The following is a 26,053-nucleotide window of genomic DNA, read 5'->3' on the forward strand; positions in this document are numbered from 1 at the left end:
CCCATAAGCCCTAACATCTCTAGAAGACACTTCCCCAGATATCGAAGACATCTTCTCTTACTTGTAAGTGTCAAGACTGTAATTCCAATGTAAAGAGAACGGTTTCACACATACGAAACTTGCTGCACTGTAAACTCAGTCATGAGAACCAGACACAAAGCTGAAACACTGCACACTGTGCCCAAATTACTGCTGTCACCGAGTACTACACTGCCACTGCAACTTGCTGTGTTGGCTTCTACTGCGTGCTTAACACTGCTGCCGCAGGTTATAACTTCACCCACGAACAGTTCTAGGACTGCTGAAATCAGTCCTTCCGCCTAGATCTGTTCTACACAGATCTATCTTAGCCGAATGGCTACAGTCTACTGTATCGTGTCTATTAGGGCATCAGCCTCTGGGTCTAACTCCCCTTGGGCCCTAAAACCAAGGGAAACCCTAGATGTAGGTCTAGCTGTGTTCTACGACCAACCCTAGGGTTTCTTTGCAGCAACCAACAAGAAGAATGGGAGAGTTACCTGCGAGTAGAAGAAGATGTGGCTGTTGTAACCAGTCGTAAGATCAGTGCTCTGATACCATGTTTGCTGAAATAGGGCTGTTGAATGAGAGTAGAAGAGGAAGAAGAAGAGGAACAGAAATGAAATGGGCGGCAGTAATCACTTCGGCCAACCCTAATCTATTATATATAAAGGCATTACATAATGTTACATGAATGGACAAGACTGCCCCTGATTAGTGATGGGACACCTAGTCGAAATAAACATAAAGTAAGATTAGGCCCAGTAACAAGGCCCACTAACTAATGACTTAAGACCCAACAAAAGGTAAACATACAAACTAAGACAGCCGAACCAACATTAACCAAGGTGAGTTGACTAATCTACCCTTATTCGGCTAACTCTAACACTCCCCCTCAAGCTGGAGAATATATGTCATATAATCCCAGCTTGTTACATATATAGTTCACTCTCCCTGAGCTTAAGGCTTTTGTAAACAAATCTGCCCACTGATCACCTGAGCCTACATGTTTTGTGCTTCTCTCTCCAGTAAGAACCTTCTCCCTCACAAAGTGGCAATCGATCTCTATGGGCTTTGTTCTCTCATGAAAAACAGGGTTGGATGAGATATGGAGTGCAACTTGATTGTCACAGTACAACTTCATAGGTTTATCCATGTGGAACTCGATTTCTTGTAGGAGATTCCTCAACCACACTAATTCACATGTAGTGTGGGCCAGGGCTCTGTACTCGGCTTCAGCACTGCTTCTAGCCACAACCGTCTACTTTTTACTCTTCCAAGTCACAAGATTTCCTCCAATAAATTTGCAGTAACCTGTAGTAGATCTTCTATCAGACACAGAGCCTGCCCAATCTACATTCGTGTACCCAACTACTTCCAGTTTTCCTCCTGGTTTATACAATAGCCCATGGCTCGGAGCTCCCTTCAGATATCTTACAATTCTAAGAACTGCATCCTAGTGAGATATACGAGGGTTCTGCATAAATTGGCTCACTACACTGACTGCAAAGGAGATGTCTGGTCTCGTGATAGTCAAATAGTTCAGCTTCCCCACTAGTTGTCTATACATTCCAAGATCATGAAATATTTCCCCTGTATCACTGCTAAACTTAACATTTGGTTCCATAGGAGTCTCAGCCGGTTTTGCACCTAACAGTCTTGTTTCGTCCAATAAATCGAGAACATATTTTCTTTGGCACAGGTTTACACCTTGTCTTGATCTAGCAACTTCTATACCCAAGAAATACTTCAATGTCCCAAGGTCTTTTGTTTGAAAATGATTTTGCAAAAAGACCTTTAGTTTGTCGATCCCCAATTTGTCACTGCCAGTTATGACAATATCATCCACATAGACCACTAATAAAATCTTTCCAGCTTCTGAGTAGTTGAACACTGAGTGATCAACCTGGCATTGTTTCATTCCAAAATTCTTCACCACTTCACTAAACTTCCCGAACCAAGCACGAGGCAATTGTTTCGACCCATAAATTGCCTTTTTCAGTCTGCACACCTTACCAGCCTCCCCCTGAGCAACAAACCCAGGTGGTTGCTCCATATATACCTCCTCTATAAGGTCACTATGAAGGAAGGCATTTTTTATGTCAAGTTGAAATAGGGGCCAATCATACATAACTGCTAGGGAAATTAACACATGGATAGAGCTAATCTTAGCCACTGGAGAGAGTCTCCATATAGTCCACTCCATACAACTATGAATAACCTTTAGCAACAAGTCTGGCTTTCAGACGCTCCACACTACCATCTGGCAAGTATTCAACAGTATACACCCATTTACAACCCACAACATGCTTACCAGGAGGAAGAGTAGTGAGCTCCCACGTGTGAGTATGCTGAAGAGCAAAGAGTTCCTCCTCCATTGCCTGACTCCACCCAGGAGAACTAAGAGCCTCTTGGACATTGTTAGGTATGGAAATAGATGACAATAGTGAAACAAACGGGCGATGTGAGGCGGAAAGGTGAGATACTGAAACAAAATTGGAAATGGGATGGAGAGTAGAACTACGTTTACCTTTCCGTAAGGCAATGGGTAGATCAAGTCCTGAGGGTTCAGCAACAGGAGCAACGACAGGATCCGCAGACAAGGTAAAAGCTGGAGGAGGGACCTATGTCGTTGGACGTGTATACACTTGCCGAATTGGTGGTCATTCAGTAGGGATCTGCACTGGATGAGGTGACGAGTCAACTCCAATAGGAACACCCAGAACGGGATCACTGACCGGAAGAGGAAGAGGAAGTAAAGGTGGAGACGAAGATGCTTCAGTTCCTGAGAAGAAGGGAACAGACTCAAAAAATGTGACATTAGGACAAACATAGAACTTCCGAGTAATGGGATTGTAACACTTGTACCCTTTTTGAGTCCGAGAGTAGCAAAGAAAGACACACTTAATGGAGCGTGCATCCAACTTGTCTATTCCAGGACTCAGATTGTGAACAAAGCATACACAGCCAAAGATACGAGGTGTTAATGGAACGGGAGACAAGGTGGGGAACAAGATAGAGAAGGGAGACTGACCATGAAGAATAAAGGAGGGCATCCGATTAATGAGGAAACACGCAGTAAGTACAACATCACTCCAAAACCGTTTAGGAACACTCATACGATGAAGAATAGACCGAGCCGTTTCAAGGAGATGACAGTTCTTCCGTTCAGCCACCCCATTTTGTTGAGGAGTGGATGCACATGAAGTTTGATGAATGATGCCATGTTGTTCTTGTAGAGAACACTGAAGTGGGCCCCATAGCTACGGTCCCACTGTGTTCGTAGGGTAGAAGATATTCTAGTCTGCCTAGGGTTAGCTATTGGTCATTTAGTTGTTTCAGTTGTTATTTATTTCAGTCTTTGTTTTACTCTATTTGTTATGTAAAGACTAAGGGCAGATCTGTCCTTTCCATGTAATGAGCATAACCTATAAATATTAATTAAAGTGGCGGCGGCAGAACATGAAGCTTCTGCTCCTCCTTTCAACCCTTGTGTTCTACTGCTTCTTCTCCCTCTTTCTCTTCTCTCTTTCTTTCCGCTTATCTTCAATCCTGAGATTCATTAGGGTTCAAGACTGATAACAGTCCTGAACTTCTAGTGTTCTAAATACTGTTGAAAGGAAGTAAGAAAATATTCACAACCATTATCTGAACGAAGAACTTTGATTGGAACACCAAATTGTGTACGTATTTTAGCATGGAATTTTTGAAAAATGGAAAATAATTCACTCCTTTCTTTCATTAAATAAATCCATGTCATTCTTGAACAATCATCAATAAAAGTGACAAAATACTTGTAACCATTATAAGACTCTTTTTTTATCAGGCCCCAAACATCTGAATGAACCAAAGCAAAAGGACTCAACATACGACTTTCAACTCTAGGACTAAAGGAAACACAACGATGTTTCCCAAACTGACACGACTCACACTGTAACACTGACAAATGACTCAAAGACGGAACTAATATCTTGAGTGCCTTAAGAGAAGGATGTCCCAGTTGACAATGCCACTGTAGATGAGTGAGTGAAAAACACAAGAGGAAGGGAAAAAAGTAACAGAACAGTTAAGAGTCTTGGTTAATTTACTAACAGACATAAGATTGAATGGAAACTTAGGGACATATAGAGCAAATGATAAAGAAAGAGAAGCCATGTCAACATTGACAACACCACAGATGAGAGAGGAGGAACCATTGGCAAGGGTAACATTTTGAGATGTGGAAGCTTTAGAGAGAGAAGAGAACACACCTGGAGTCCCGATCATGTGATCAGAGGCTCCATAGTCAATAATCCAAGGAGAGGTTTCAGATGATAGGCAAGCTATACTTGAGTGGGCAAGAGTAGCGGTAGTGTGCTGTGAAGTGGATTGAAGGAACCACTTATACTCATCACGCGGTACACCCACCATCTCCCTTCCGGAAACAGATGTAGATGTGAAAGGAGTTAGGTCTGCCTGTTGATTATCACTGACATCAACCCCACCAGCAACAGCATGATTGGCCCAGTTAGAGGGAGGGTGGCCATGGAGATCGTAACAGAAATTTACCGAATGTCCTTCCCTGCCACAGTGGGTACACTTCCTTGTAGAGCTGCCTTTTTCTTTGCCAAGGCCTCCCCCTGAGTCACGACCACCACCACGGCCAAATATGGAACCACCACGACCTCCTCGGGAGGCATGTCCTCCCCCTTTCGTACCACATCCACCTCCTCTGGATGTCACAAAAGCTGATCTATCAGACTGTGTGGGATTCTCTGTCTGTCCCAAAGAAATCCTGCAAAGCCGAGCAAACACTTCCTCAAGTGTAGGAAGGGTAGAGCCCCCCAATATTTGGGCCCTAACTGGTTCATACTCTGATTTCAACCCCACTAAGAACCTTGTGACATCTAGTTGTTCCCTCTGTTGTTGCTAAACCTTAACATCTGCAGTGAGAAGATGATAGACATTGAGTTCATTTCTGAGGTTCTTCATACTGGCATAGTACTCTTCTAGGGTTTTATTTCCTTGTTGCAGACCAAAGTACTCCTGATAGAGCTGATATACCCTTGTAGTATTATCTTGCCCAGAATACAACTTCTTGGCATGTTCCCATATGTCCTTAGCTGTATCTAAGAACATGAAGTTGGCACTTATTTTTGGTTCCATACTGTTCCATAGCCATGTCATGATTTGAGCATCCTCTTGTTCCCAATCATCAAACCCTGGAGAGTCAGTCGGTGGTTTATCTTCTTTCACATGCTTCACTTTTCTCTTGCCTTGAGAAAAACTTCCACCGACTTGGCCCATGGAACATAGTTCTCACCATTCAGTTTAATTGAGGTCATCTGTACACCTAGTTAGTCAGAGGAAACCACCACACTAGGTTTATGATCACTACAACCATCTCCCATTGCTGCCATGATACTCATTCAATGCTGCCTCCAATCTGACTTCCCAATCACCAACTAAGTGCTGCTGTCAAGAGTTTGATGTTCCAGAACCTACAGTAGTCCCTAAACATAATGATAGATACACATGCCTTTGTTCTTATCCACACCACTACTGATTTCACAAAAAAAATAAAACACATAGACTACACCGACATTAATTCAGCACTTACTAACCACATGCAAGCTCTCTTACAACTACTCAACAGAGTTTGTGCATCACAAACACCACCACACAGCCATAGCTGTCACACACAATACAAACCTGCTTTGACGCTTTTAAGAGGGCACCACAAGACCAACAAGAACTCAACTAGTACCATTGCATTACACCTTGCACTATTCGACCACCTACAGTAGCCCCTACACCATTCGGCCACCACCAGCAGCCCTTACACCATTTAGTCACTGTAAACACAGCCTGTTCTTGGAATTTTTCCAAGAACCAGGGCAACAACCAACCTAGTTCTCTAGGTTCTGATCAGTCCTCTCAAGTTTTTGAAGATTTTCAACCTAGAAATACCAACAGCACAAAGAGAAGAGATAACCAACCTTTGTTTGAGAGCTTCAGCCAACCATTCACTGCTGAAGTTGTTTTCTTAGGAAAGGAGGTTCTGCGCACCAGAAAAAAAGAAGAGTTGAGATGTTTCAGGCCTGGGACGAACCACATTTCTCCATTGACAGCCCAGAGAAGAAAAGGAGAGAACTGAAGCACGAACTGAAACAGGTCACGAACCTTGCTCTGATACCATGTTTCTACTGTTGCTACAGTAGTCCGAACCAGTAAGGAGAAGAAGAAAGAGAAGGAGAAGAAGAAGAAGAAGAGAAGAAGAAGAAGATGAAAGAACTGTCGAACCTGATGGCTAAACCCTATCAGTCGACCTCTTAATAGTGATTAGGCTCTAATTAAATGTACAAGGACTAAACTGCCCCTACTTAAGTATGGGACAGAGAACCTCTAATAAGACTGCCACATAAGCTCATAACTTAACCAAGGTGAGTTGACTAATCTACCCTTATTCGGCTAACTCTAACAGAGCCATTAGGAGAAGAGGAAAAGGTGGTGAGCTACAGGTCTTATGCTCAGGTTCTGATAGAAAGAGGGAGCAGGGAGAAGGCTATTCGACAAGTTTCACCAAATAAGAGTGGTTCTAGTCAAGGTGGAGAGAAAGGACTGAAACATTCTTTAAAAAAGCAAGGGGATAAGGTGGTAAGAGTAGAGGGGCACGTGGGCACAAGTAGAGAGGGAACTTGTCTTAGCCACAGGGAAAGTTGTTCTAATGGGCCTAAAGTGGACAGGTGGGGTGGGCCCACATGGGCACAAGGGATTACTGCAGCCCAGAAGAGGGCAGTTGGGGTGGGCCGAGTCATTTCAAAGGCTGATTGTCAACAGGTCCTTATAGGAGTGTTTGGGTCTGGCCCAGCCAGCCCACTTAAAATTAAGTCATGTGACCACTTAAGTTGTCACGTGGGCCAACTAAAGGGACAGATGATGGACTCTAACTTTGGTCCATCATCTTCTCCAATTCGAAGGGACGTAAGGAGGGGAGGTCCTGGGAGTTTCAGCTCGTTGCAGTGGAGACATGTGTCAGCGCTGGAGCTAGGCTCGCCGGAAAGACGTAATCCAAGAAACAAGAGAGCCGGTTTAACAGAGGGTGTAGCAAAGGAGGACTATTTTCTAGAACTCAGTGAGGAAGATTCTAAGTTTGACAAATCTGAAACTTCAAGTATTGGGAGTGTTCGGCCAGAGAGTTCCCTTGGGTTTCGAGGGGATGAAAGTTTTGACACAGAGCTGCTTTTCTTGGAGGAAGACGAAGGCAAAAATGATGACGGTGAGACTGTTATCATCACCTCTGAAGCCACCTTAGAGGTGGGTAGGGAAGAAGAGATGCCAACCAGCCTGGGTATTGGACACTGCCCGAGGGATCTGGAAGCTATCTCGAGGTCTCAACAGGTGCAGGGTGTTGTGGTTTTGGTTTCTAACTGTTCTTCTGAGCAAAGTAGGGGTGTAACCAGTAAAGGGGGCACCGATTTCTCAAGTTCAGCCGCCCATTCAACTTCAGTCTAACACCGAACCTCCGGAAACCAGTTCTTGTAGGTTTAGTCCGAAGACAAAAACTTTCTTTGGAAGTCCTTCAACAAAACCATCCTCTCCAAGTATGTAGTCTTTGATTTTAAGAATACTAATGAGCCTTCTATGAGTGCAACAGATTTTATCTAGACCCTTCCATTGTCTGCCACAATCCAGCAGGTTCTGGTTAGAGATAAGGAAGAAGGGTTTACTGGAGGGAGTATGGAAGCTGAATGGAAGGCACAAGGTGATAAAATTTGGGATTTAGTCTGTGATTCCTTTGAGGAGCTGACTAGGAGGGATGCAGAAGTTTGATACATTGAAGAAGATTTGAATCTACAGGAGGCTAGCCAGAGAAAAGGGAAGTAAAGGAATGAGGGTGAGGGATTGGGGAAGCAACCGATGAATCGAGTGGCTGAAGAGATGGGCTGGAGTAGTCGTACAAGACTACAGAGACTCTTTAGGTTTTGAACAGAAAATAAAAGAGAAGAAAAAAAAGAGAAGAGAGATAGAGAAGGAGCACTCGTGGGAGAAGCTTTGAAAGAAGAGAATGGTTGGAGTGCTTAAAACAGCCACCCCACTCCTTAATTTATATACATAGTTTCCTAATTGTAAAAGAACTTTAATGCTTACATGGCAATAAAAGGTAAGATTAAATAAAACTAATCCTAGATAAGATAGAATAAAACTTTTCCTACTAGGAAAGCTGATCCTAATCAATTAAATCTTAGTACATCTCATGGTGTCACACAACTACTCTTAATGTGGGGTCCACAGTTTCCTACATTCCCCCTCAAGTTGGGTAGTAGATATTTGTCATTCCCAACTTGCATAGATCTTCTTCTAACTTCTTTTTTGAAACAGCCTTGGTGAGAAAGTTTGCAAGCTGCATGTCGGAGGTGATGTAGGGAAGGCATACTTCTTGAGATGTAACCTTTCTCTGATAAAATTCCGATCCACTTCGATATGCTTAGTTTTGTCGTGCTATACTGGATTATGGGCTATATTGATGGCAGCCTGATTATCATAGTACAACATTAGGGGTTTCTCATAAACAATACCCAATTCCTCAAGTAATGATCTCAACCATAGAATCTCAGCCACACCATTTGCCATGGACTATATTCAGCTTCAGCATTTGAAACGAGAAACAACACTTTGTTTCTTACTCTTCCAGGAGACCAGATTACCTCCAACAAAGGCACAATATCCAGAGGTAGATCTTCGATCATCAACACTCCCAGCCCAATCAGCATCTATGTAGACTTCTATCTTCATGTAATCGTTTTTCTTGAACAAAATGCCTCTGCTTGGGGACCTCTTCAAATATGCTAATATCCTTTCAACCGCAAGGAGGTGAATAGTTCTAGAAGAGTGCATATACTGACTAACTACATTGATTGCATAATTGATGTCAGGTCTTGTGAGGCAAAGATAGAGAAACTTTCCAACTAATCGTTGAAACATAGCTTTATCTTCAATAGGCTCTCCACCCTCTGCACTAATCATGTGGTTCTGTTCAATAGGTGTGTCCGCAGGCTTAACTCCCAACTTTCCTGTTTCTTCTAGCAGATCAAGAACATACTTTCGTTGAGAGACAAAATCCCATGCTTGGATCTAGCTACCTCAATGCCCAAGAAGTATCGTAGTTCTCCCAAATCTTTTACCTCAAACTCTTGATGAAGGAGTTGCTTAAGAGACTCAATTTCAATAGTATCACTCCCGGTTACTACAATATCGTCCACATACACGACAAGCAAGGTTACGGAGGAACCCACTCTCTTAATAAACAAGGTGTAGTCAAACTGAGCTTGCACATATCCAAACCTATCAAGGGCTCGTCTGAATCTATCAAACCATTTTCTATGGGACTATTTTAGTCCATATAGAGCTTTATTCAACCGAAAAACCTTTCCTGTCTCCGTACCATAAAATCTTGGAGGCAACTACATGTAAACTTCTTCCTGCAAGTCTCCATTAAGAAAGGCGTTTTTAACATCCATCTGATACAATGGCCAAGAGTAACTAGCTGTAAGAGATAATAGTACTCTGATAGTGGTCACCTTTGCTACTGGTGCAAAAGTTTCTAAGTAGTCAATACCATATGTCTGAGTAAATCCTTTTGCAACTAATTGGGCCTTATACTTTTCAACAGACCCATCAACATTATGTTTCATAGTGAATACCCATCTACATCCAACCGGTTTCTTTCCTTTAGGTTGATCAACTATCTCCCAAGTATTGTTTTTGATGAGGGCATCCATTTCTACTTTTATTGCATCTTTCCATTCCAGTACTTCCAATGCTTCCTGTATTATTCTAGGAATGGGAATATCAGCAATGGATGCGAGAAAAAACTTGTAGGAGGGAGACAAATGATCATAGGATAGGAACTGAGAAATGCAATGAGTTGTGGTGCAACGGTGTTTGCCTTTACGAACCGCTATGGGGAGATCAAGGTCATTGAATGAAGGTGAAGGCTCCACGATTGAATGTCTCTCATTTGTAGTATCTGTGGTACTTGGATCTGGACCTGCAGAAGGAACTGGGGCTACTGTGGTACCTGGATCTGGATCTACAGAAGGAACTGGGGCTACTGTGGTACCTGGTCTGGATCTGTAGCGGGGACTGGGACTGGCCTGCACTGCTGATGTCCAAAATCGACTTGTCTCCATCGTCTATGATAGCCTCTCATATCCTTGCACCTTTGACATCCTTCTTCACTTAATGGGATTGGAAAAGGAACTTCCAATGAGTTACTCCTAGCTTCACCATTCTCCTCTTAGGAGAAACCCTTCTATAATAGGGTTTATCCTCAAAGAAGGTGACATCAATTGAGACAAATCTTTTTCCAAAAGTCGGTACATAATAGAAATATCCCTTTTGAGTTTGGGCATAACCAAGGAAAATACATTTGGAGGCCTTGGGACCAAATTTGGAACGATGAGGGCCTAGGATTTGACCGAAACAAGTGCACCCAAAGGTTTTGAGGGGAATGGTAAATAATTCTTTATCAGGGTATAAAAGGGTAAATGGAGTTTTCATGTCAAAAACCCGTGAGGGAATCCAATTGATGAAATAAACTGCTGTAAGAATAGCATCCCCCCAGAAACGTATAGGCACATTTGAGGTAAACATAATGCCTCTAGCTACCTCCAATATGTGTTTATTCTTTCTTTCAGCAACCCCATTCTGTTGTGGTGTATGTGGGCAGGGACTCTGATGGATAATCCCATGATCAAGCATGTAGGAGACTAATGGGTTTGCAAAATATTCTTTTGCATTATCTGATCTAAAAAATTTAATTTTGACCCCAAATTGGGTTAAAATCATTTGATGAAAGATCCAAGTTAATGTTGGAACCTCATCTTGAGAACGCATTAGGTAAACCCAAGAAAATCGAATGTAATCATCAACAAATAATAGGAAATATTTGTATCCCCCCATGGCAGTGGTATGATAGGGTCCCCAAACATCAATATGCACAATTTCAAAAGGAATGTTGCTTATGTTATTACTTAATGAATAGGTAGTCCTGCAATGTTTTGCAAGCTCACAACTTTCACATTTCAAACTAGTCATCTGGACAGATTCAAATATACTAGGAAACAAACTTTTCAAAGCCTGAAAGGATAAATGGCCCAATCTATTATGCCAAAGCATCACCTGATCAACAAACTGAGAAACAAAGGATTTCTTAGTTTCACTATCTTCCTGATGAGCACTTCCTCCAAGTAGGTAGATTCCATTTGTCTCACAGCCAGTCCCAATCACCTTCCTTGTTTCCAGATCCTGAAAAACACATCAATCAGGAAAAAAGGTTACTGAACAATTCTGCCCTTTTGTAATGCTACTACCTGAGAGAAAGTTAGTATTAAGCTTAGGAACATGCAGGACAGAGGATAGGGAAATTGCATTAGACAACTTGATGTCTCCTTTGCCAGAAATAGGAACAAGGGATCCATCAGCAATGGACACTTTGTCTTTACCAGAAGATAAATGATAGGTAGAGAATAGTGATGGCAAGCCAGTCATATGGTCAGATGCTCCTGAATCTATTATCCAAGAATGTCCTATATTACCTAGAGTTAAAGCATGATAAGCTGAGGCCCGGTTACCTGATTGAGCAAAAGATGAGGTTGAAGGAGCTGATGATGGCTAAGGAGATGATACAAAATTACTGACTTCACTTTCTAATTGTGTCAGAGCATCTTGGACAGCAGCTAGGGTATCAAGAGGGGTACCTCTTGAAGCCGTTGAGGCTGCACTATCAGTGTTGACAGCCATATTGGCATTACCCTTTTTGTTTCTAAGTTTTGTTGGAACTAGATGTGGATGCAACTTCCAACAAGTGTCTTTGGTGTGTTTAGGTTTCTTGCAATGTTCACAAACTAGGTCCTTTTTAGCCTCTTTCTTCATATCCCTTTCCTTATCTCCCTCTGGCTTGGGTTTAACTGCTGCCAAGGCAGATTCAAAAGGCTGCTGCTATAACATAACCTTTCTCCTAGTCTCTTCATTGTGCACTAGGGAATAGGCTTGAGATAGAGTCACACTTTCTCTTGTCAATAGTTGCTAACTTACAATATCATATTCAGAATTTAGACCAGCCAAGAACTCAAAAACTCTGTTAGTTTCAATCCGCTTTCTGTAAGTCTGTGCATCTTTCTGACTCTCTCATTCAATTGTCTCAAGGTGGGCAATCTCATGCCACAATGATTTTAGGGTTGAGAAATAAACAGAGACCTGTTTCTCCCCTTGTCTGAGATTTTTGACCTCACATTTCAGCAAGCCCTAGCAACATTAAGGGGCTGAGAGTAGGTTTCTTTCACAACATCCCAAATTTCTTTAGCTGTTTTTTCCCATAAGTAATTTCGGCTTATGTGTGGCTGCATAGAGTTGCATAGCCATGTCATCACCAAATAATTTTCTTGAATCCACTTAGCATAAGTGGGATCCTCCTTGGTTGGTTCCTTCACATCTCCCAACAAATAGTTCAGCTTTCCTCTTCCCCCAATGGCCATCATGGCTGATTGGGCACACTTTAAGTAGTTTGAACCATCAAACTTTATAGTTGTAATCTGGAAGGTGTTTTCAACCATGCTGCCTGAACCAGCCCCAAAAACACCCTCCCCTTGGCTTTTAAACTCCATTAGAATGCTTCCTAATTACTGTACCAATCGGCCTACTGGGTTTGTAGCAGATAACAGGAGGGTTCTGATTCAAAAACCCTAATTTTGTGATAGTCGGCCTATTGAGACTGAACTGTATCAATCCTGTTAAAAAAGAACTACTGGATCTTCCAAAGAGCACATGAAAAAAACAAGGGAGACAAATCTGATTACCTCCCTGAAGCAATAACAGCCCTGAAACTTGAGGGTTTTCCCTTAAACCCTAAAAGAAATGCAGAAAGGAAGGGTTTTTTTCTTAACCGTACCTCTTATATCAAGAGATCCTTGCTGCTGATTTCTGGTAAGGCTTGAAAACTTACCAGAAAATTCTAAGAAACTTTGATCTTGATAATCTGCTTCAGTCGTGAATAGAAGAAACCGATCCTGAACCAGAATTCTTTTGAAACTTTGATCACCACCTCTAGTCTTGATCAAGACTTGACTTGATCCTCTTCTCTTCCTCTGATCCTTCCTGGTTATCAAAGATCTGATCCAATCTTTGGACTGCTGCTGTAGATAACCTCCAAGAATCAGCTGAAGGGAGATTTCTCTATTCTTCCACCTCTAGGTAGTTCACATGTGGTCGACTGGATCAAACTCACATGAGAAGCCCTAAATTTGGCTCTGATACCAAGTAGTCATACAAGACTACAGAGACTCTTTAGGTTTTGAACAGAAAATAAAAGAGAAGAAAAAAAAGAGAAGAGAGATAGAGAAGGAGCACTCGTGGGAGAAGCTTTGAAAGAAGAGAATGGTTGGAGTGCTTAAAACAGCCACCCCACTCCTTAATTTATATACATAGTTTCCTAATTGTAAAAGAACTTTAATGCTTACATGGCAATAAAAGATAAGATTAAAATAAAACTAATCCTAAATAAGATAGAATAAAACTTTTCCTACTAGGAAAGCTGATCCTAATCAATTAAATCTAAGTACATCTTAGAGTATCACACAACTACTCTTAATGTGGAGTCCACAGTTTCCTACAGCCTGAAGCTGAAAGAAGTAGTGGGTGTCATAGCGTATTCCAAAAAGAAGGGGAAGAAGGAAAAAGATCGTCCAAGAAAGAGGAAGCTTTCGGAGGTAGAAAGATTAAAATCAGATGTGGCAGCAGACTTAGAATTCAGTACAAAGGGGGAAAGAAGGAAAGGAACCAAGTAAGGGATGGTGGTGTCTAGGATGGAAATTTATGTAATCCAATGAAGATACTGAACTAGAATGTCAAAGGGTTGGGTAGCGCTAGGAAAAGGAGGGTAACAAAGGATTTGATTAGAAAGGAAAACCCGGATATAGTCTTGCTTCAAGAAACAAAAGTGGTAGTTTGGGAAAGGAAATGGGTAAGAAGTGTGTGGTGTTCTAGAGGAGTAGGGTGGTCTTTTCTGCCATCCTGCGGGGCTTCAGGAGGTTTAGTGACTTTGTGGAAGAAAGAGGTAGTGGAGCCAATGGAAGAGCTAATAGGTCGGTTTATGGTTTCTTTGAAATATAAGGGTGTGGGAGAAGAGTTTACCTGGGTGATGACGAATGTCTATGGCCCGAATAGATATGGTGAGAGAGGCAAAATGTGGGAAGATCTCTATGATATAAGGGGTTTGTGGGACGGTCCGTGGTGTTTAAGTGGGGATTTTAACATGATTAGGTTTACAAATGAGACCAATAACCCCAATCAAGCGATCACAATTAGCATGAGAAGATTCAATGAGTTTATTAATGAGTGTGGTTTGTTAGAAATCCCCCTCCAACAAGCTGTCTTCACTTGGTCCAACCTACAATCTAACCTGAGATGCTCTAAGTTGGATAGGTTCATCTTTAGTTCTGATTGGGGAGAGCATTGGTTAGGTCTATCAGCTAGGGCCTTGCCAAAAGTCACTTCAGACCATTGGCCGATAAGCATTGGAATTAGGAATTTCCTGAGTGGGCCTAAACCTTTCAGATTTAAAAATATGTGGTTAACACATCCAGGCTTTACCCAAAAGGTCAAAGAGTGGTGGGTACCCTTGGGAGGGGTGTCAAATTTCATTGGAAAATTCAAAGGCTAAAATGTAAAATTAAAGAGTGGAACTGGGAGCATTTTAGGAGAGTGGAGGAGAAGAAATTAAGTGTTATTTCCCATATTGAACTTTTGGATGAAAAAGAAGGACACAACTCTCTTTCAGAAGAAGGACCTTAAGATGGAATCTGAAGAAGGAATTGGAAGAGATAGTGCTAAGGGAAGAGATGTGTTGGAGACAAAAATCAAGGCATCAATGGATTAAGGAAGGGGATGATAATACTAAATTTTTCCACGCAACCGCTAATGGAAGAAGGAGAAAAAACTTCATGGATAAGTTAGAGATTAATGGCGAAGTAGTGGATGATCAAGAGGAGATTGCTAATGTTTTCACGAATCATTTCAAGGCAGTTTACAAAAGACAGGGGGATGTGAGGCTTAGAGTGGATGGGTTAGAGTGGCCTAGATTGGACTCAGAGGTGGCACATCAGTTGGAAAAGGAGTTTGAATTGGAAGAAATAAAGGGAGTCGTGTTTTCAATGGATAGATCTAAAGCTCCTAGACTTGACGGTTTCACTATGGCTTTCTTTCAGGATTGTTGGGATATCATCAAGTTAGATATGTTGGTAGTATTTGAGAAGTTTGCGGAGACCCACTTTATAAGTCCAGGGATCAACTCCACCTTCCTAGCTTTGATCCCTAAAAAGGGAGAGGTTGTTCAACCAAAAGACTTTAGACCCATCAATCTAGTGACTAGCATTTATAAAATTTTGGCCAAAGTGTTGTCATTAAGGTTAAAATCAGCCCTGCCAACTTTAATAAGCCAATCACAAGGGGCATTCGTTCAAGATAGACAGATCATAGATCAAATCTTGATAGCAAATGAATGTGTGGAGGACTTCAAGAGAAGAGGGAAGAAAGGTTTTGTATGTAAACTAGACTTGGAGAAAGCGTATGACATGGTCAATTGGTCTTTCCTGTTGGAAGCCCTGAGGAATTTTGGGTTTGGAGAGAAATGGTGTAGTTGGATTGAGGCTTGTTTAAAAACTTGCCATTTTTCAGTTTTAGTTAACGGAGTGGTTAGAAACTTCTTTCCAACCTCTAGAGGGTTGAGGAAAGGGGATCCTCTTTCTCCTTTCCTTTTCACCTTGGTAATGTATTTAGTAGGCTCATTTTGAGAGCTGATGGGTTGGATATGTTTAGAGGATGGAGGGTAGGAAGAGAGGGTATTGTTGTGTCACACTTGCAATTTGCGGATGACACGATCATTTTTTGTGAGTTTGGAGATCCCTCAAAGGCTAGAAACTTGAGAGGAGTAATAAAGTTGTTTGAATGCGTGTCGAAGATGAAGGTCAATTTTGAAAAGAGTTGTGTAGTAGGGGTAAATTTGGAGATGGAGGAATTGAGTGAGGTAGCAGAGTCCTTAGGTTGGCTTACATCTAGCAGAGTCCTTAGGTTGGCTTACCTTCTATCTATCTTTAGAATGCCACAAAAGGTGATTTTGAAGGTAGAGAAAGTCATGAGGGATTTCTTGTGGGAGTCAGGGGAAGGGAGGAAGGATCATGTGGTTAGGTGGGAAATAGTGCGTAGGAGGAAGGAGCAGGGGGGATTGGGATTAGGCAATCTAAGGAAGAAAAATACAGCATTATTAGGTAAATGGCTATGGAGGTGGCCTCTAGAAAGGGAGAGACTTTGGCATAAAGTGGTAAGGAGTGTGCATGGTGTTGTAGACAATGGATGGGATGTTGGTGCATCTCGGCGTGCTATCCTGAAATCCCCATGGAAGGCTATTCATAGTATTCTTTCCATTTTCCTAAACCTGATCAGGTATGATGTTAATACTGGAGATAGGGTTTTGTCATGAGAGGATGTTTGGATTGGTGATTGTGCCCTTAAGGACCTCTTTCCCTCCTTGTATTCCATTTCGTGTTTTAAAAATGAGCCAATTCAAAGGTTTGTATCATCATCCTTTTCTTCTTGCATTTTAGAAGAGGTTTGAGAGATTCTGAGCTTGACCAGGCTGCTTTGCTCCTCAAAACTGTTGATTCTGTTTGCTTGGACCCTCCTTCTGTAGACTCCTGTATTTGGAAGCCATTACCTTCGGGTTCCTTTTCTTGTGCCTCCTCCTTTGCTTCCTTGTGCTCCTCTCCATTGCCTCAACCTTTTCATAACAACGAAGTTTGGTCCAAACCTGTCCCTCCTAAAGTTGGAGCCCTTTGTTGGGAAGTCTCCCTCGGGAAAATCAACACTTTGGATGTTTTGCAAAAAAGAAGACCTAGTCTTTGTATCTCTCCTAACTGGTGCACCCTATGCAAAGCTAACGAGGAAGGTTGCTACCATATACTAATCACTTGCCCTTTTGTTGTAGGCCTTTGGAAAAAGCTTTTTGATCTTTTTGGGTGCAGGTGGACAGAATCGGTGCAAATTTGCGATCTTTTTAAACCTACAACTTTCAGGTGGCCAAAGAGAAGAAGATGATGAGTTTTGTGGAGGTGTGTTAGAGCTGTTTTGGTGTGGACTGTGTGGGAGGAACAAAATGCTAGAATCTTTAATGACAAGGAGAGGGATCAAACATGTGTGTTATAAGTTGGGTAAAATCCTTGGATCTGTTTTCCACCTACACTTTCAATGACATAAGGAGAAATTGGGAACAACTAGCTAAAAGTTCTGCAATCAGAAGCAAGCCGTGGTGGATTGGAAGCCTCCTGATGCAGGCGTCATTAAACTAAAATTTGATGGCAGTAGTTTGGGCAACCGCCATCTGGAATAGGGGGAGTCTTCAGAAATGATGAGGGTTAGGTTGTAGCTCTATTTTCTGGTCCTATAGGGTGGGGAGACTCTGTAAATGCAGAACTCCAAGCTGTGTTACAAGGAGCAGAATATGCAAGAGAGTTGGCAGTGGAGCATTTAATGATTGAAGGTGATTCCAAATTGGTTATTGGATGGCTAAAAGAACCAGAGATAGCAGCCTGGCCGTACAGGGGGGCTTTGAGAAGATATAAGTGGCTGACTTCAAATATTTCAGTCACAGTTCAATGGGAAAGAAGATCAGCAAATGGGCTGGTAGACCTTCTAGCTAAACAAGGAGTACATAGGAATCAGCTCTTTTGGGCTCAATTGTAAGCTTTATAATGTAGTTTGGAGGTTGCACCTCGCGCCTCTTTGTGGGGAATTGTATGATGAATACTTGGTTCTTTATTTAATAAAATTTTTATTATCATTATCTATCAAAAACAAAAATTGTCTTGGGGTGTGTGCACCCATTGTTTTACCTATATGAAAGTGTTACAAATGAAAAGGAAAAGGTAACTATGCCCCTGAGTAGGTAGCAGCAACCTAAAAGCCTATACAAATAGCAAGAAAGCACCAATAACACAATCAACTCACTTCTCAACAGCAATCTAGTAGAATATTAAACTTACCGGCAATCACTTGAAAGTATACATAAAAATGCAGAAATAGCTCTCTCCAAAATTGAATAAGATGAATAGTGGTGCAAACAATGTTAGGGGCCTTGTAGTCTTAGTAGACCCTATAAAACATTAATGTTGATTTCATAAACTAACCCTGGTTGCTGGACACTACCAAAGACGTCAGAATCTACAAATTGTACTCCCGAAATTTCCTTTGTATTGAAGAAACAAAGAAAACAGGACAAAACTGGCCTTGTTTCCCATAACCAATAGACTAACTTTAACTCACTAACAACTGACCCAATTAATGTGTGTTTAGCTTTGACTTTGACCAACTGTTGACAGACATAGAAATCCCGCAACAGTAACCTCCCTTGATGAAAGTCTTCCTGTAGTTCAATTAGCTTTACATTTGGAAGGTCTCCTCTACAGTTCTTAAGTTTCAATATCCAAATTCAAGATCAATTCAATAGTTGGATCAAGAGAAAGTGAGTCTGCAAAATCTGCCTAGAAATTGGACTGTTGACTTTGACAGTCCCCTCCTGCAACTTTCTCTTGTGTTTCTTCTTTGATTCTTTGTCATCACTGGCTTAACCACTTAACCCATCTACTTCATTCTATCTTGCCACTAATGTACCCTTTCTTTGGATTCCAATATACATCTTTGTTAACTAATCCACATTGATTAGGCTTACTACCTGCCTTGAAGACATTTCAGCTATACTAGAACCAAAAAGAATGTCTGTCATGTCACTTTTTATTGGACATTTATCACCTTCTGGGTATCCATGCCATCCATAGAATAGAATGCAGATCTGTTGTAGACCCAAAAAGAGAAAAAAGAGTTGGGAAAACCTAGTACCATCTTCTCAATACTCAAAACAATACAAGATCGCTTTCTGCATATCCATAGTTGTGTCCTGTATCAAACATTTCTTGTCTTGTTCACCATCTACTTCTCATGTGAAAAGAACCTGGCCACAAAAAAAGATCCAGAAAAATCTGAGCCTCAAAAGTTTTTGAAAAGGTATTTTTCAAGTCTCTAAAAATTAAGGCCTATTAAACTGTAAAATTTTCAGCCATTGAAGTACATTTTGCACACCCTCTGATGTCACATGGATTGCCAGTGGCATCAGTCCCAAAGAGCACAAAGCCCCAAAGAAAAGATCTAATACCAGGTAGCTTGTTATAGAATCTGATAAAACAGAAGAAGAAAAAGCAAGAGAGAAGAGTGAGTTAGGATTCACTGTAAGAGCATTAAAGAGAAATGACAAGAATACCCTGGGCTGTTATACATGCATTCTGGTCTACAATAATAAAATAGAACAAATGATAGGAAACCGCCATATCTTAACAATTGTCCTATAGCATAATTTATATCTAAAGCCTCCATATCTACAATAGTAAAATACCTCTAATTGTTTATAAAATATTAGAATGTGGCTCTTCTAAGAATTTACAAATTGAACTCATTTCTGTTTTGTTTTAGCAACCAGAAATGAGTCCATTTCGTGTGAAAGTGGTGTAGATTCAATGCAAAACTAAAATGGCATGACTTTGTTTATAAAATATTAGAATGTGGCTCTTTGAAGACTTTACAAACTGAACTCATTTCTATTTTGTTTTAGCAACCAAAAATGAGTCCGTTTTGTGTGAAAGTGGTGTAGATTCAATGCAAAACTAAAATGCCATGACTTGGTTTTATGTACAATGGCAATCTTCTATTGTTTTATAAACTAACTTTTGGTCTATTACTTTGAAAGACTTATTCTAGAGACTCTTTGCAGTGAACATTGCAGCTCTGGGATTGGCAAATCTGATAAGTGGGTTTTTCGTTATAGTTCACAATGTGAGTTATTTTCAACTTAACCTCTTTGAATCAATATGGTGTTCATTACAATAACAGTTTTATTAATTCTGCTAAAAAATACATAAAAGTAGTCCTGTTGAATTAAATGTGGTCAAAATGCAATTTCCATCCCAATTGTCATAGATAACAAAAATTAATTGGTTGAAGCTATTTGTTAGAGGTCCTTATTTTATGTCAAATAACAAATATTTCTTCTACTATAGAATTTATAGATATTCAAATGTATACAACATAAAGAATTATACACTTTTGTCCATTCACAACCCATCCATTCCACCAATGATGGAAAAGAATCTACAAGATTAAAGGCTTATAGCTGCAGGTCTAAGAAGAAGTAGCAGGCCCAAGCCCATCACCATACTCAATCTCAAGTCCTTACCCAAGCCCAGTCTCATAGCATTGTCCATATCTAAATCCATTTTAATCCATATTCATGATCCATTATCCATATGCATTACCTGTATCAAACCCATGTCCATGACTCGTACCCAAAACTCTGATCCATGACCAGCTAACCCATTCATTAATCATGAAAACATGAACAGAAAATTGAATGCATCTTGCATGAACCTTGGTACTGGTTTTCTTGGATTTGAAGGCACAGAAAATGACAGTAGTCATCCTAGAGGTTGTATAGTCAAGTACTAAGCCACTAAGAGAAACCTAGAAAGAGAATGAAGAAAGGATTTCCAAATAGGAGAAAAATCAATCTCCCATTTAGCCAGATCTGTCCCCCAGTCAAACTGAGAAGTGTGAGAATGAGGGTTAGAATCTCAGGGTGATCACTTTGAGCAAAAAAATTCCGAAGAATTAGGTTTGTATCCAGTCCAACCTTCCCAAGACCCCAGATATCCAGGACCGACATTGGGTAATCATTAAGTGGACACCTGCAGACTTGAATCTGCATTATAACATTTGTCAGTTCAAGGATTTACCTTTCATGCAATTTTTTATTTCCATTATTTTTTAAAAAAAGAAAAGAGACTGATATTATACCATAATTTACATACAAAGGCTGAGCTGTAAACAGGTTAAATCTTCAATGTCTTGAGGGAATTGGAAATTGTATGGATTACAGTAGTTGCAAAACATGTGTCTTAGCTGGTCTAAAAATGATAAAAGAAAGGGAAGACTCAAAAGCAAGGCCCAAGCCTGGCAGTAGGAAATTTGTACCAATACCTGAAGTCTAGCAAATGATGGACTTAGGTTAGGGAAAGCTGGAATACCTGCATTTATTGCTCCTTTTGGGAGGTGAGGTGTGCATTTCCCTTTTACCCAAAGGAAAAAAAAATAGGAAAAAGGAAAAGAAAATGACAAACAAAAGCTAGGGTATGAACTATAGAACCCCAAATAATACAGAAGAAACAGAACCTTAATGCTTTTTTGTTTAAAAACAGAACCTTAATGAAATCCCAAAGATTTACATTTCCCTTTCTTGAAGTACAGTCAATACGCATTGAATTTAGAGTGCAAAACCTGTATTTTCTTCATTTTTATTATTTACAATCTTGATCATTTCCTTGTAAAAAGATAAGTGAACACGTGTACCATGTGTTCATGCTTATTTACCATGCATGCATGCTTGCAGGTTAGGGAACTGAAAAATGATCAGAATGGAGGACAGACCACTAATGCAGATGATAATGTTAATCGATACCAACGAGTATTGGGTCAAAGAGAGAACTTCTTATTGCATATAATTGTCGTTATGCTCTCATATCTTGTCTTTGGGTCATTACCACCAGTCATATATGGTTTCTCTTTCTATAAGAGCAATAACAAGGAATATAAACTCATAACAGTTGGAGTTGCCTCCCTTCTATGCATCTTTTTACTTTCTATTGGAAAAGCCCATGTTCAGAAGCCACCGAGGTCTTATTCCAAAACCATAATGTACTACGTTGGGATTGCATTGACAGCATCAGGTCTTTCTTATGTGGTAGGTGTGCTGATCAAGAAGCTGTTTGCAGAAGTTGGTTGGTTTGACCAGAGTGTGACCACTTCCTTGCATCCTTTGCCTGTATTTCTTGATACAAGAGTAATGATTCCTCAAGAATTGATTTCTTATTAGAGGGTTAGAGACAGGTACTAGGTTCATAGATTTTTCCAGACATAATTAAACAGTAGAGGTTCAGTTGATTGTATTAATGATTGCAGTCAACCAATTCTGCCATGGTTTTTTTTTGTATAAATTATCGGTTTTTGAGGTTATGGATATGTGCCATGGGTAGGGCGGCCGAAGCCCGAAACAATTCATTCCACTTGTATCCACAATATATAGACCAAGAAGTTCATAGTATCAGTATTCATATCGGTTGGGCCTGTAAACAGAGTGAATTTGAATTGAATCAGACGATATTCATATTCGATTCCAATTAAAGTATAGCTGATTCGAATTCAATCCGATATCCGTCGGTCATTCAAAAATATAAATTGAATTCGAATTCGTTTAGAATATCAAATATTAGAATCTATTTGAATTCGACTATTCTATAAATATTGAAAATTCTAAATCTAAAATTCATTATACAAGAAAAAAAAAACTGATTTGTGAGCAAAAAAGAAACAACCTCAAAAGACTAGAATAAGAAGAAAATAAACGCAAAAAAACACCTGAAAAATCTAAAAAGAAAAAGATATATAAAAAAAAAAAAACAGAGAAAGCAAGAGATGAAAGAGCTTGAATGGCTACAAAGGTTAGAAGCTAAGATTCAAATGACAAGTTGGACCGCCACAAAACCCATTTGTCTTCAACAAAACCTAGTGCTATCTCCTTTTTTTTTCTCCATACTACCTCTTGCAAGTTAAAAAGCAGCGAAAAAGATGGAGAAAGATAAAATGAGGAAGGGAGAGGGAGATGAAGCGGAGATGAGGAGAAGAAACAACTGAGAGTTTATTGTTTGGCCACACCTGGTCTTGTTTGCCAGCCTCAACTGGCCACATCTGAGGCTTCTCAAACAATCCATGGCGTTAGTGGTTTTTTCACTTCACTATATTGATCGTTTGGCCATAGTTACCTACTCTGTTGAGAGTTGCAGGTAGGAGATGGGGAGAAGAAATTGTCGTCAAACTATCAAAGTGAAGTGGAGAGAGAGGGGGGTTAATGTCTTGATGAAGAGGGAGGGGTTAATGGGTGATTGTCTCGATGAAGAAAAATAATTTAATAATCACTGAATTGTTGTATCATAAATGTGTTTTGCCCTTTTTTACACCTTTTTCTAAAAAAAGTTAAGAGTATTAAGAGTACAAAACACGTAATACAATATTACAGTATATTCATATATATATATATATATATATATATATATATATATAAATTAATCAGTATTAATTTGAATTCGAATCAATAAATTAATCAGTATTAAAACTTAATTCGAATTTGATCATTAAATTAATCGAATTATCCGAATTTGATTCATTCATATTAGATATTAAATTGGAAATCAGATATTTGGGTACCGTTTACACCCCTAATATCGGTTGACAGGGACCATGGTTGTATCAGTTGATGCACTCTGATTTTTTTAATTAGATACTTTCTCATATTCTCTTATTATTTAACTCCCTCTTTCATTTACTCAAACAACTACTCCAATACTCATCTGTTAACCTTTTCATACTCCATTAAATTCTCCTAATTTTTTCTCCTTGAATCCGAGCAACCCAATGATTAGCATTCTAACAGGATGCCGATACCTCATTAATTTGGTCAATTGACCAATCATCTTCCGACAGATTAAATATTCAAAACAAGGTGCAATCTATCACTGATGTAAAAGAGTTGATAACGAGGTTTCGTTCCATCCAAAGGTTTCTCCTTGAATCCGAGGTTTCGTTCCATCCTCACTAACATCAAAAGATTCAAAACAAGGTGCAATCTATCACCCACTGGTTTTGTTCCATCCAAAGGTGTAAAAGAGTTGATAATGAGGTTTTCTATTAATCCTAATTGTTGCCACTGTATGAAAATATGCAATCTATTTTGAAAGAGTCAAGCAGTCATCCTCTTGAAGGGATGGGAGATCTATCATATGGATGGTCGAACCTTGTAGAAAGGTTGGGCGAAATTTCAAAAATTTCTTTACTCACATCCAAGAATCCTATTCCCAATTTAGAAAACTGCATTTTCAAAGTTCGTTCTTATAACCAAACTGGACCAAATCTGAAACCAAGATTAGAGAGGGATATACCTGATACGGAATCCACGCAAAAAACTCCTCCCAACACAGGTGTTTACGCCCAAAGAGTGTACCAAATCCCCCCTCCACTGAAAATGACAACTTAGGATGAGGCAGGATTAACAGGTAGTTCTTCACTAAGAACCTTTTGATTCTTTAGCAAGAATCGAATGGGGTAGTGAATACAAATTTAGAATTGTTTCTTCTAACAAGAAACAATATCAAGATTAGATCTTGATTAGTTCCAAGAATTAGAAATCGAATAGGGTAGGGCAGCAAGAGCAAGGAGAAAAAGGATTGAAGGCAGAATCAATCAAATTGAGTTGTCTTCCGTAATGTCTATGTGTCTTTTTCAGATCCGCCCTGCTCTCTATTAAAGATACAACCTCCTAACCTGATTAGGAGTCTCTTGATCCAAATCTTTATTTGGATCTGAACTCTTTAAGTGATAAGGATAATCCCGTATCTTATCTGCAATTCAAGATCAACTTATTCCTAATTGAATTAGGAGTTTCCTGATCCAAATCTTTATCTTTCATATTCACTTCCTTTTAATGTTGGCTAACTTGACTCTTTTTGTATGGTATGAGACCTTAACATTGATCTACACATCAGCGACATGAGTCTATCATTATGAGCTCTTAATGGGCCCAACATTTACACTAAATGGCCCTTGGGTCCAACCATCTTATGAAGGTCCAAGGACTTTGGGTAGATACAAGATTAGCTCATCAAGTATAACCCTCAATGGTCTTATACTTAACCTCCCAACCCTTAATGATCAAACACATCCCGACAAGAGAGGACATCTCCCTCAGCTGCAAGGTACATTGCTGCACTCTCTACTCACATGGATCCCAGGAATTAAAACATTTTGCAAACAATTTGTGAAACCATAATATATAAGTATATCTCTATATAAATATATTTTGCAAAACCAAATTTCAAATACATTTGAAAACCACTGCCGGCAGTTTAGGTTTCCATCAAAGAGACTGCATTTTCCTAATCATTCACTTTATCCGATAAAGGGGCTGATCCTATCACTATGATCACCCACTTAGATGAATTCTTGGACTGTCCCAATATACCCAGGTTTTGACCCCTCTAAGGATCTCATTGATTGGCACATCAAAGACAGCCCAATCCGACACCTAGTGCAGTATCATAATCGAGTCTAGGGGTCAGGTGTAACATTCCAGTTTTGTCCATCTATCTTCAAGGTCCAGGGCAATACTGGAATTTTGGTCTGGTTCAGGGTTTCAAGAAAACCCACACTACATGTACCTCAAGTCTCACCCTAATAGCTGAGACAAGCCACCCCAACCAATTTGGTGGTACATCAGTGTCAGCCTTGACAGGATAAATCTCCCCAGATCCATCCAACAGCTGTGAAGATTCTAAACTAACACAAGTCTCATATGTATCCAGTTTAAGGGTATTACATAGAAACATAACACAATAACATGAATCAAATATGTACTTTATTCATTTCCGATATCATATCTTTCCCACATCATAATCGAACCCTTAAGTATTTATCTCTTATATATTTTTATTTAATATTTTTTTTACGACACCAAATTTTATTATATTTATTAATTGTATGGATTTCAACTATTTATCATCACAAAATTCGAAATACAATTACAAAGATGTTTCTAATGCATGATTGCAAAGGATGTGACAACAATGTAAGGACAGATTTTTTTAGGGCATAGTCCCAACTGGATTCATATGGGTTCCTTGGAGTGCACCTCACAATACATCCAGACCATGTATTGAGAACATCTATTTATTACATGCTGAGATGTACGTGTGAGGTGTCTATGGGATGCATTCTATCCTCTATTAGACAATCGGGATCAGGATCTCCTCATTTATATATATATATATATATATATAGATAGATAGATAGATAG

At 39.9% G+C, this 26,053-nt stretch overlaps 1 protein-coding gene across 9 annotated transcripts in view; it reads left to right on the forward strand.

Moving 5' to 3' along the window:
• Nucleotides 1–22,281, forward strand: part of LOC148864236 (membrane protein of ER body-like protein) — a 119,299-nt gene extending 97,018 nt beyond the window's left edge. For all 9 annotated transcript variants that reach the window (XM_088980932.1, XM_088980937.1, XM_088980934.1 and 6 more), the window contains 2 exons: nt 19,871–19,932; nt 21,542–22,281. In XM_088980932.1, coding sequence (XP_088837058.1) covers nt 19,871–19,932; nt 21,542–22,024 — 545 coding nt within the window. In that variant the 3' untranslated portion in view covers nt 22,025–22,281. The remainder of the gene's footprint in view (nt 1–19,870; nt 19,933–21,541) is intronic.
• Nucleotides 22,282–26,053: the final 3,772 nt, after the last annotated feature.

Source organism: Nelumbo lutea, chromosome 3, assembly GCF_056320005.1.
Source record: "Nelumbo lutea isolate HS-2025 chromosome 3, American lotus-T2T, whole genome shotgun sequence".
NCBI classification, from domain to species: domain Eukaryota; kingdom Viridiplantae; phylum Streptophyta; class Magnoliopsida; order Proteales; family Nelumbonaceae; genus Nelumbo; species Nelumbo lutea.